At 49.0% G+C, this 13003-nt stretch overlaps 1 protein-coding gene across 1 annotated transcript in view; it reads left to right on the top strand.

Annotated features, from left to right (window-relative positions):
- WDR27 (WD repeat domain 27) overlaps positions 1-10011 on the top strand; it is a 36690-nt gene extending 26679 nt beyond the window's left edge. The window contains 6 exon segments of the mRNA XM_079939623.1: positions 4223-4419; positions 5977-6144; positions 7191-7198; positions 7200-7264; positions 7267-7308; positions 9749-10011. Coding sequence (XP_079795749.1) covers positions 4223-4419; positions 5977-6144; positions 7191-7198; positions 7200-7264; positions 7267-7308; positions 9749-10008 — 740 coding nt within the window. The 3' untranslated portion in view covers positions 10009-10011.
- Positions 10012-13003: the final 2992 nt, after the last annotated feature.

Raw genomic sequence — 13003 nt, 5'->3', positions numbered from 1 at the left:
TGCCTTATTGATTTTCTGTCTGAATGATTTGTCCACTGATGTCAGTGGGGTGTTAAAGTCCTTACCATTATTGTATTGTTGTCAATTTCTCCCTCTGTATCTGTTACTATTTGCTTTATATATTTAGGAGCTCCTGTATTGGGTTCATATATGTTAATGAGTATAATATCCTCTTGTATTGCTCCCTTTATCATTATATAATGCCATTCTTTGTTTTTTTTTATAGCCTTTGTTTTAAAGTCTGTTTTATCTGATACGATTACTGCTACTCCTGTGTTCTTGTAGTTTCCTTTGCATGAAATAGCTTTTTCCATTCTCTCATTTTCAGTCTGTGTATGTCTTTAGCTCTGAAGTAAGTCTCTTGTAGGCAGCATATAGGTGGTATTTCATGGTTTTGAATAAGAGTTTATGTACATATATATATATAAATTTATGTAAACATATATATAAATGTTATGGAGTAAAGTTATACATGTAAATAGGGAAACATTCACCTTGTTTCTGGTTTATTTTTTATTTCTAACGCCACTTTGGACTATCTCAATTATTTTCTCTTATCCTCCTTGAAGTGAGGAGTGCCCTTTGGAGAGTCCTCTGTCCAGCAGGCTCATCAGGCAGTTTGCCGTGGCCCACGACCGAGCTGCCGTGCTCTGTGTTCAGTATTCAGGTGTACAGTCCAGCCGGAGCCACGCTTCTCTGCGTTTGTAAGAGTCTCTTACCTGCCCACTGTTCCATTTTAAACAGATTTTAAAAGTCTTGGTTACTTGAAGTTATATGACATTGTTTGAGTCGAGATTAAAATCAAAACTCACTTCCCCTGGAACGTTATTAGAATTAGCCCAGAGCGTCTGTGTGTGCCCTGCAGTTCCTGCAACACGAGCACTGGGTCCAGGTCTGCACTCCGTGTGTGGGGCCGTCTCCTTCATAAGCTCCAAGGGAGCCTGGCAGGAGGGCTGCACATGGAGGCTTATTCATAGACAAAGGGAAGCTGCAGGACAGCCACCAGCTGCCCCTGGAGGCCTGGTCTTCTGCTTCCTCAGTGGGTTGAGCCCTTCCTCCCCCAGGTGGAGTAGGGCACGCAGGGCCGGGCACCCTTGGCCTCGTGGCAGCGCCGTGATGTCAGGTGCATCAGAATGCCTTTAATTCCTTTCTGGGACCTCAGCAATTTTCTCGGTGAGGTTTGGAAGAAGTCGGGAGGCAGTTTTCATCCAGGCAGCTTCACTCTGAGCTCTTCTTTTCAGAAGTAAACGTCATTTCTGCTCCCTAGATTTGCTTACAGGTGAGAACATGCCTTTGCTCCCAACCCAGGGTCTGTCGTGCACCAGCACCCCCTCACCCTAACCTCCATGAGTGCTTGCCATCTGTGCAGAGCAGGTCCCTAAAGCTCACGGTTATTTATAACTGTGCTGACTTCCTTCTGTTTTTCATATAATTCTAGCCAAAGAAGTGTTTTGAATAATTTTAGGAAATTAGATATGTAGTGTTATCAGTAAACTGAATATTTTTGTGATACTCAACGTGCTTGCTTACAGAGTGTTTGATTAAAAAGTGGGCCCTCAAGTTTGAATGTTGGATCTATAACTGATTTCTCCCTTGTTTTAGGGAACTGTTCACGTGGAATGGCTTAGCCGAGCATACGCCTCTCAAGAGCTGTTGAGTGGGCGGCCTGGGCTCAGACCTGCGTCCTGGGCGTGACCCTCGGCTCCCCGCCCTCAGGCTCCTCGCTGTAGAAGTCGGGCCACGACGTGAGGCACCCGGCGGGCCCTCAGTGGCCGGGGATGGGGAAAGTGTTGTTACCTGTTTCAGGCTTCCTCACTACCTGAGGAAACGAGCACCAGGTTAACTGGAGATTCTACATTTTATCTGCTGCAAGTGTGGCTCCTCTGAGTTATGATTTATAAGGAGCTCCTCTCACGTTTTTAAGCAGGAGATGGACGGCAGCTGGCCTGTGGCTTAGTCAGCCACTTGTCCCTGGTCTTCAATGACGATCTTCAGTGATGATCAGGGACACCTGCTGTTTTTTCAGGTAAAATGTAGAATTTTAGTTCATGTGGATTTATGAGTGGGCCTTGTTACCAAACTAGGTCCGTTTGCCAGACGCTGAGATGCCGTGGGGTTATTCATGACGAGACGGGAGAGCACATCTCAGATTCGCTCCCCGAGGTTGGGGACTGAAGCCCCAGTAACCAAGGAACCCGTACGTCAGAGGCGTTACCTATAGCGCTGGCTAGGGAGTCAAAGATAAGGCGAGCTTGGTCGGGACGCGTTACCCGTGAGGGTCCTGACCAGCTCTTACCTCACCTGCTGTTCTGTAGGATGAGCTCGAGGGTTTCTGTTGGTCACCCATTGCTGTTAACCCTGTGGGCATGGTTTCTGGACAGGCCTTTTAACCCTATGGGGCATGGTTTCGGCCTCATTATGGTCCTGTTATTAGTTGCTAAGTGCAACTCTCGTTCCCTTCAAGACGAGGACAGACTAGAACCATGGCTTGAACTGGGGAATGAAATGATGAGATTTAACAAACCAGATTCCACTGAGCTCCGCTAGACCAAGAAGTGTGAGTGTAACTTGTGAGACCGGAACTGTGGGCATATTTGTGGCAGGGGCCCCGAGGTTTTGGGGGAGTGAAGTCGTCTTACAGACAGGACAGAAACATGGTTTGGAAGTTAGTAGCGTTTGTAAATAAACATTTTTATGAACGGAACAAGGCAAAGAACTTTTTTAAGCAAGCAGGTTTGAGATGAGGGCAATGATGTTAAAATCACTGCCGCTTTGGCCTTGTAACTGGGACCTGCAGGTTCCTGGTCCTAAACCTTGAGGTCTCGCCCCTCTTCGTGAGACTCCTGTGCTGCTTGCTTCAAAACTTACACTCGGCAGGTATTGTAACAACAGCCGAAAAAGCAAAATAGCTTTCACTAGTCCGTGCGTTTTTGCGAACTATAGAGGAGGAACCAGGGGTCACTGGCCCCAGCCGGTGGGGAGGCCACACCCGGCAGTGGGTGAGAGCACGCCCTGGCCTCTCTCCGGGTTCCCGGCCTCGGCTCTTCCCAGAGTCTGCAGCCGGCTCCGGACAGAGGGAAGGAGCGGCCCTTCCCAAGGGCAGACCAGGGCCTGGGGGCCGTGCTTCTTGCAGCGTCTCTTTTCCTCACCCACCCAGCCTCTAGCCCATGTAATTCCAGGACGGCCCGTGGCTCCGCCGGGCTCAGTGCCTGTGTCGGGAGTGCGCTCTTAGGGCCCCTCGTGCGCGTACACCGGGCAACCCCCATGATGGGTGTCCACGGTGATTGCGTTGGTTGTGGACGTCTCTCTGTGGATTTGATTGTTGGCAAAAGGGCTTCTGCTGAGTTAAGAAAATGCAGTCGATAGTCCAGCTTGCATTTTAAAATGGGCTCTATTTCCATTTTGGGGAAAAGAGTCATCATTAGCCCCCTTTCCTGTTATCAGCACAGCATCTTACCCATGCGGGTAGTTGGTTAATGGGCACACGGTGCAGCTTTGACAATAGGATCGGTCTCTCAGCGTTTACCCGGAAGGCAGGAAAGTGGGTTTTTGTTTCCGTCATCGTCTAAGGGAAATAGGAGAAGTGTGTTCTGGATAGTTTGATTGTGGTCAGTATTAGGTGCTAAGTTAAAATTCCCTCCTGGAGGACCTGACCTCTGAGAGCACAAGCAGGTGGTGTGTCCCGTGTGAAAACCACGGATCACAATGATATTTAATTTGCTAACAGGGTCTGTGTTTATGCTTTAGGCTTTCGAACGTCGTTTCCCACCACACGCTGCTGTCCGGCACGGAGACGTGGGGAGCCCGGCCCCATGCCTCCTCTTAGCCTGCGCCTGGCACCGGGCAGACGCGGGGACAGGCTGGGTGGGTCTGAACGCGTCCCTGGGGGGCCCACCCCCTCTCATGTCGGGCTGAGGGCAAGGGGTGTAAAGCCAGATTAAAGTAATTAAAATTTCATTAAGTATTATGGAATTGTATGAAAACGAATTCTTATAAAAGGATGCAACTGAGCTGAGAACTCTTGCTTCTGGGTCTCGAGTCCTTCGTCTGTCTGGGCGCTGCCGAGTTGGCCCCCTTCCCGCTGCCCTTCCTGTTGGTGGGGACCTCGCGCCCCGTCCCTGTCCACCCACCGTCTGTCCTGCTCCTCGGCCGGGCGGGAGCCTCCTCCCTGGGGGAGAGAAGACTGCGGGCCTGGGTTTTGTGTCGCTCACTCTGTTTCTAGAGCGCGTCCCAAGCCACACCTGGCACATCGGTCTTCTTCGGAGGCGAGAGAAGAGAAGACGTGTGTGCCACGTGGACACAGAGGAAAGCGCGTCCTGGCTGGGGTCCCTGGGGTCCCGGCGCTCACCCCGAGGCCACGCGTCGGCACAGGCCTCCGGCTCCGCCCTTCGTGTGCCCAGGCGGAGCTTGGAGGAGAAGGTCCCGTTGGGGTCCCGTTGTTGTCACTGGGAGTTGCGGGTCTGTCCTGAGGCGCCGGGCAGGCTCCTTACGGCGTCTGCTCCGCGGCGCCCCTGCCTGCTTGGGTACCGCAGCCGCGCCGTCGGGAGCTGGGGAGGAATGCTAGTAAGTGGTGGGAGGGCTGGGAGGACGAGAGGAGGGTGTCCCGCTCCGCAGTGGATGACTGGGTGCCCCGCTGAATCCACCACGCGTGGCCCCGCGGCCTCTTGCCGCCTGGGGAGGTGGGTGGTGCGAGCGCCCTCGTTTGACGTGCGAGGAAAGGCCGCTCAGCGCGACAGGGGCGCGTCTGGAGGTCCGAAGGGACGGTGTCGGGCCCTCCGCGCCCACGCGGGGGCCGCAGCGCCGTCTCTGCGCGGGGGGCGCGGGGGCGCGGCGTCCCGAGGAAGCGCCGAGGTGCCGCCCCTTCTCCGGCCTTGGTGCTTCGGCGAAGCTCCCGGAAACTTACACCAGAGGGCAGCAGAGCCATTTCGGATAGTTTTCTGCTCGGTACACTTCAGCGCTCAGCTTTCTCGAGGTCATGTCACAGAGCTGCAGTGTGCATCTTTCCCGGTGTTTCCAGTTCTTCCTGTTAGTTTTCTGACAGGTGTGATGTGGTGATGTTGCAAGTCACTGTCAGATCTCTAAATTACCATCTGTAATTCACACGCCGAGCCCACGTGAGCACAGGCTCCTTGCGACGGCAAGGATGTCTCCTAGCCCTGCGATTTCAGTCACGAAGTGTCAGACTCGGGAGATCTGAGGCCTTGGATCGCCCAGGATCACGGCGCCCAGGACGTGGGGCTGGAGCCCTTACCAGCGCGTGGCAGCGGCTCAGAAGCGCAGCTTTGCTGCAGCACAGGGAGCATCGCTGGTTTTCTGGAGCGAGTGTCTCCCCGTCGCCCGCCGGCGCACCCGCCGGAGTCTAGTGGGCAGCCCAGCCCTGCCCTTTCCGTTTGGCACCCCTTCTCGCAGGACGGCAGTTTCATTTCCCAGACTCCAAGAACCCACCTCCAAGAAGCCTCTCGCCGCACGGGCTCCTCAGCGTGGCAGGCGGTGGCAGCGTCTGGGGATGACTTTAAGGGTGCCCCTCCCCGCCGCCGCTGTGAAGGCCTTTCGAGTTGGTCACTAGGGCGGGGCGGGACGGGGCCCAGACAGAAGCCACAGCGCTTGCGGCCGCTTCATCAGGACGGAGCTGACGGGCCGGGCAGCCCAGCGCTGGGGCCGACGGGGCGCGGGACCCCTCGTCTGGACGGCCGTCGCGCTGGCCAGCGGCATGACCTGGGCAGTACTGCCTGTCCCTTCCTGAGCAGACGCTTATTTTCCTGTAAAAGGAGGGGATGGATGCAGTAAGTGATAACCGGTCCGTTATCTGCAAGTTTAATTATTCTGATGCTGTAATTGCTGGTCAAGCCGATGGGTTACGTCACAGTTCAACACCTTCTTCAGAAACCATATTTAGCCTTTAAATGAAGTAAAATCCACCTCCTTGGGTGTTGGTTCCCCTGGGTTGCTTGGCTCGGAAATGCCTCTGGCTTCCAGCGTTACTTCTTCCTGGACGAGGTGCGGTTCTGGTGTTTTGGACGAAGGTACTCGGTCCTTCCTGCTCTGTCCCACTCAGGTCACGACAGAGCAGTGAGCACTGTCCGCTTCCTGGGACGGACGCTGAAGGTGTGGTCGGTCCGCAGGACAGAGCTGGCACTGCGTCTGGTAATGGTGACCCCAGGGAGACTGTCGGGCAGTCCGCTGTCGGGCCGAGCTTCTCCAGGGTCCCCGTGTCCTACCCTAACCAGGAGGCTGGGCAGCTGGGCAGCACAGTGACACTGATCGATGGTTCAGGACTTTCTTCTGTGTGTGCGTGCGTGGTGTGCGTGTGTGTGTACACATACGTGACACGCATGCGTGCACAGCACACAAGTACATGCATGCGTGCACATATGTACACACAGTTAAATAAGCCTTTTGTTTGTGTGGCCTAAAAATGATAGCGATTAATACTAAAATACTGGAATAATTTAAATATAAATTCAACGTGATTTTATAGTACAGATGAAAATATGCCCAAGGGATACTATGTGGAGGAAGTACCTTCTGGGGAAAAAAAATGCCGTGTTTCAGTGAACTTGTAGGAGATCATTTGGAAATAGAATGGGAAAGGGGGACAGGAAGATGACCGGAAAAGAGGTGATGACAGGAGACGCGGCTTCGATTCATCAGATTATGTGCTGGCAAAAAGCATATTTTCAAGAAAGCTGTTAGCATTTATTTTCTATGAGTCTTGTATAAAGGGACTGAATCCTGGGGAAACTAATCAGGAAGGGAAAGTTGGTTAATTCCCAGGCCTCTGCAGGGTGAGGCGCTCGGCAGCAGTGAAGAGAGAGGGAATTTGTTTTAGGCCCTTAGTCCTATCAGCTTCTACCCTGTGACATGGGCTGTGCAATGAGGCAGCAGACACCTCAGAACTATGTTTTAAAACAGGTTTAGAATTTTGGCTTGAATATGTTTACTGCCCAGTTATTTTAGAGTTTTTAAACGGCCAGAATTCAAAACACTCATTACAGTAAAATTTAATCATGTAACGTCTTTTAGAAAGTCAGGAAGAAAAACCAAAAACTAAGCTGGTTCTAACAAAGTACATTCTATACAGTTAGAATAAATAGATGTTTGGTGTTAAGATGAAAGGATTTCATATTTAGAGCAGTAGAGTTTTTATTGACATTTATTTTGTTAGTAATGATTACTGATTTTCATTGCAGGGCAAAGACATTTCCTAAGCCTGTACAGTCTGTGCAGTTTTATTACATAGACGCGTTTATTTTGTCGTCCTCGGCCTTGAGTTTCAGCTGCTCGAGCATCACATCGACACCAGCAAAGGCGCCGCATGAAGGCAGTCATCTCCTCTCGGGCCCGTCCTCTCTGGGCTCGGGGTGCCGCATTGCAACAAGGAGTTATGTGTAACTAAAGCGTTTACATTTACAGATGCCATCCAAAATGTGATAATAGCCTCCCGTTACCAGAAATCCCCCTTCTCCACACGTGGAGCTTCCCTGTAGGGCCGTCCCTGGGCTTGGGCTGATCTTGCCAGTGGCCGCGGCTCAGGAAAGGGGGTCCTCACCCGGTTCAGCAACATATTTAACTCATTTCGTATGTAGAACCATTACTGTTTATAATAAGTTGAAATTGCGGAATATTTCATATATATCCACAGATGTACGTTTGTGTGGGCTACTGAACACCTGCCTGGCCACACCTGACTTTGGCGGATATTAATGCTTTACTGTCTTTGTTTTCAAAACTTTTTGAGGAAACGAAACCTTGCAGGGAAAACTGGAGGCCTCCCCTCCGAGCCCCGTTCCCCCCGCCGCTTTCCTCTTCCCGAGACCAGCGTGCTCGCTTCCCATCCCTGCTCTGTATTTGCTGTGCATCCAGGTGTCCTTGTGGTTTGATGGAGGTGTCGCGTGTGACGCGCCTTTCGTGCTTACAGCTGCGCTTATTCCTTTAGTGTTAGTAAAATATGATTATTAAGTGGCATGAAAACTTTTTTTTTATTTTCAAGTTTTTTTAAGGTAGAATCTTTAGTTGTAGTGAAAGGGAAACAAAATGATGGATCATATTTCATTCTCTTCCAGGTATAAACAGAAGAGCAGGTGCACACCTGTTTTCAGGATCCCCATGACAGATGCAGCAGAAGATTACTAGCTTATCAGCAGTGAGTGATTTTTATTCCTGTATCCTCTCTCCTGCTGTCCTCCCATCACATCCTTACCATTGCCCTTCTAGCAAAAGCATGTGCTGAAGGTCCAAGCCCCAGGCTCGGGCTGAGCGCCGGGAACTCGGGGAGCTCATGGTCCTTTGTGTAATGGCTTCATCTCAGTCGTGAAAAGAGCCCCAAAGGAAAGATAAAACTGGAGGCAATAGAGCATATGACATATAGCAGGGTGATATAACCTGATGCTTCTGGCCTATTAAATAACATAGTAATTTAGTACATTTAAAAAGTAAACTGCTACACTTAGTATGTGCGTCCTGTGGTAAATTGAACAGTTTACCCCATTTCATGTGGAAGATGGCAAAAATTATAGTAGTTGCTGTTGAATAGGAAATTGATTCCAAAACTTTAAGTTTTGAGTTTTTGTGGCTAGCATCATCATTTTAACTTAAAGACCACTGATTTTAATTTATTTAGAAGCAAAGCTCTGAGCTTCAGACACTCATTTTATAAACTTTTAATTTATTCAAAGGTTTAAGTCAAATTCTTTTGAAAAGTGTTATACTTGAAATTTCAGAAGGACTGATACAAGGTGTTACAGGTTCTAGTATATTTTGGTTAGAAATGTGACATTTTTATGCTAGAACCTTTTGCTAAAAGAAAACCCCAAACCAACCAACCGAAAAGCACCTATAGCAGAAATGTGTCACCCTGATTATTCTGGCCTTGAGTGAGGATTTCTGCATATTTTGGTGTTAGCATTGGGTTTATTGTTGAACCTAGTACTCTTTCTACTCTATACTTTTCTGCCACATATACTTTCTTTAAAAATTTATTTTATTTTATTTATTTATTTTTGGTTGCGTTGAGTCTTCATTGCTGTGCGCGGGCTTTCTCTAGTTGTGGCGAGCGGGAGCTACTCTTCGTTGCCGTGTGCGGGCTTCTCACTGCAGTGGCTTCTCTTGTTTTGGAGCGCGGGCTCTAGGCACGTGGCTCAGTAGTTGTGGCACGTGGGCTCAGTAGTTGTGGTCCACGGGCTTCATTGCTCCGCGGCATGTGGGATCGTCCCAGACCCGGGCTCGAACCCATGTCCCCTGCATTGGCAGGCGGGTTCTTAACCACTGCGCCATCAGGGGAGCCCTCCCACATATACTTTTTAAGACAGTGCTCTGGGCTAAACATTGAAGGTTAGGTCATTGGTACATTGTCCCTCCTATGCCACATTGATGAAGTTTACCCACCACGTGCTGTGTTGAGGGCTTGTCCTTCATGTGTGCAGCCTGTGCCTGAGGTCTCTCCCGCCCACGGCCTCGCCGTCTAACCTCTGGCTCAGACCTGTCTTCCAGCTCAGTACCTACATGCTGGACGGCCGTTCCACCTCTATTATGGGGTGTCTGACATCTGCAGCCTCACTTACCTCTAAGTAGACTCTTGGCTTCCCACCTGGAAATCCATACCACCCGGGTCTCCCCACCGTTTGAGCAGTGCGCCCACTGGCTCCGGCCAGTTGCCTGGGATCAGCTAGGGGAGGGGCTGTGGTCAGGCCTCTCCTGTTGGGCCTCAGAATCGTACGTAATCATCCATCTGTACGTCTCTGGTTGGAAGGAGTTCCCACCGAGTCACAGGCCTCGTGGTTGCTGCTGGCTGGAGCAGGACCCTGGAGGTTTCGACCTCAGTGCGGCTGCAGCGCCGCCGTCACGGCGGGAGCCCATTCTTGTCCCATCCACCAAATTTGTCAAAGGAAAGCGAGTGAGTTTTTGACAGTGCACAGCCTTTGTCAACTTTGTTTAAAGTGTTTAGCAGATGCAAAGGTACGATGCAATCAGTTTGCTGCCAGGTTCAACGGTAGTTTTTACTGGGCATGAAATTCTTCTAAGCCTTGATGTTTGACATTAGAAGACATTTTAATTCTGTATGGAATGTTAATGTTTACACTTTTGTCTTTGATTAGTTTATGGGCCCAGTTTTTGATTTTACTGGTAATCCATTTTCACTTAAAATGTGGTGGAGCATTTGGGTGTTTCAAGCGCTAGGCGGACTGGGTGACAGCCATGGAGATGCTGCGGGAATGCGAAGCAGCCTTTGTGAATCCGCAGGTTCTCTCTGTAGGATGTAGCTAGTCTGTCTCTATAGAGGATGTGTTTAAAAATACTCACAGCTGACGGTTGAAAATCGGGGAATTGAGGAGGTGGCCCCTTCAATGAATTCATTGCCTCATAGTTTAGTTCAGAAGACACTTTGTTACCCGAAAGAACAACTAAGAGACTTGTGAACAAAACTTTGTTTGTAGGACGACAGCTACAACTTTGATTTTTGATATATTTGGAATGGCTTTCTAAATTAAGGGTTTAATGTATAATGCCTTCTGAAATCTGCATGATGATTCAAGGGTATCCTCTTTATTTCAGTGAAGTCTTACCACATTGCTTAAGAGGACTCTCTTTTTTTTTACTGTTTTGTGTGTTTTTTTTTTTTTTTTTTTTGCGGTACGCGGGCCTCTCACTGTTCTGGCCTCTCCCGTTGCGGAGCACAGGCTCCGAGGCCATGGCTCACGGGCCCAGCCGCTCCGCGGCATGTGGAATCTTCCCAGACTGGGGCACGAACCCATGTCCCCTGCATCGGCAGGCGGACTCTCAACCACTGCGCCACCAGGGAAGCCCCGGCACAGAATCTTAAAGGGCAGAGGCGTTCACCTCCAGATGCAGGTCCTTGTGCCCCCGGGATGGCTGTCCATCCCTGGAATCTGCTGACCTGAGTCACAACTGACTGTTACCAACAGAAAGCAAAGGATACAGTCCCTTACAGGAAATGAGATGTACGTGCTGAGGGCAATGGGTTTCTTGAAAAGACCAGTCTGCACACAGACTCTAGGGGTTACAGTTTGACGAATAGCATTTAGAATGTTTAATGTACTATTCTCAAAATGCAGTACATAAAATTTATCTTAAAGATACATATTTCTAACATCCAAGTGTCTCTCTTGAAATGTTACATGGGTTGTATATTTGATCAGTTTTTGCAGAGTTTCTTAGAGTCTTTAGTTAATATAATGCAGTAAGAATTGACTAAATTTACCAAATATTGCCATTCTTCGTTTAAAATGTTTCAGTCATGAAGAGAAATAGGAATCTCCCATGTGATGTTCCTTTAATGCTGTTAAGTGTTACATTTAAAACATACTTCTTTCCATGCTTTCGGACACTTGCTGTCTCTGAAGTATTATGAGTTACAGAATTAGAAAAAGATTTCTTTGCTCATTTAACTTTCGAATGTATTGTACGTGACTTATTAAAGGTGGTCATTTCAGGGCTATCATCATCATCACTGTCGTCATCACCGTCATCATTTTCTGCGTGTGGAAAATGGCTTGTCAGCATTTCCACTATAAATTTTTTTTTTGCATGTTCTAATCTTTATTTCTTTCTGGAGTTTATCACAGAGTCATAAAGACTTGATTGAAACTTGGCATATTAGAGCCTAGTGTGAGATTTTTTTCAATTTGGTTCCCAAATTTGTTTCATCTGTTTAAGTTAAAAATGAAAAATATGATTTTGGAGCTTTAGATGCTCTTTTACTTATAAAAATAAAGCCCTGGCTTTAGAATAATGGTAAAGACGATTCTTTTCAACTTAGGTAACCAGTTTTTCTCATATTCTCAGAGAAGTTATTTCATTTTGAAAAGTAACGTGATGCTGTTTTGTCTGACATCTTCCTCTGTTTCCATTTCATAAAAGAAGATGTTTTAACCTTTTGCATAGAATACTTTTCTCTGTTATAAGGATTAAATAAGATAATGCATGTGAATTTCTTAGCATATGCTAAAGTCATTAACTGGAAGCCATTTTTAAAATACAATGAAGGCTGGCGGACATTGCCTTAGAAAACTTTCAATCTTTGCGTGCAACTAATTTCACACAAATTTGTTTGTTCCCACGAGTTTAAGGAGAAATGCACAGAATTTTGCTTCCTGCAGTAGAAGGTCAGAAGCTGAATTAGAAATGATTTCTGCTTTCAAAGAAATTGTCATCTAGAAGGTGGTAGATGTGGGCGTGAATAACATTTATACAAAGCTGACTCTTTAAGCATTGTAAAATGAGAGGAAAGGGCGCCGCAGAGCGATGAGGACTGGGACATTTATTCTGTCTGGAAGATGAGAGAAGGCTGCGTTTGGCTGGAATCCCACGTCCTTCCTATTGTTAGACAGAACTTGATTTTACGGGGACTTTGAAGGTACATAAAATAGAGAAGCAGGTTGACTGAACTCATTCAACTTCCCATGTATTGGAGGGTCTGGACTGGTCCCCGGGTCTCCCCAGGCCTCTGTCTGTTCCCAGACTGACTCGTATTTAAAATCCCGGAAGAGGGTTGACGTGTGTTACCGCGGTGAGTGCAGACCCTCAGAAGGGAGGTACAGGGGTGTGCGGTCCAGCCCTCTGTCAGCCTTCCTGTCCCAGCGGCTGTCTCCTGCCACTCCAAGCAGCCCGTCTGCACCGGGCTCTTCCCCAACCACCCTGCTGCTAAAACACACGCCACCATTTCAACGTCTGGCTTTAAATTCCTCGAGGGCCCAGCTGCTTCCGAGTTGGAATCAACTTTGCAGGCAGACTCTGGCCACTGCTCTTGTCTCATCCCTGCCTGGTCTCCTCAGGTGTGGGTGTGGACCCTCTGGTCTCGGGCCGGGCATCCAAGGGCGGCCCGAATTGCTGGGCCCAGGCCGTTCTCTTGCCCCGTGGGCGCTGCTGTGACATGCACCAAGCCCTGGAGAGTTTTAGATGCCCCAGGGGCACTGACCAGGACAGAAGAAGGGCAGACCCCAGATGTTCCCTGTCCCCTCTTGGGTGCAGGTGGTGATAAATACTG

This window comes from Stenella coeruleoalba (assembly GCF_951394435.1).
Source record: "Stenella coeruleoalba genome assembly, chromosome: 12".
Taxonomy (NCBI): domain Eukaryota; kingdom Metazoa; phylum Chordata; class Mammalia; order Artiodactyla; family Delphinidae; genus Stenella; species Stenella coeruleoalba.
Note: the sequence above shows the minus strand (reverse complement) of the source record. Positions and strands in the feature narration are given on the sequence as shown.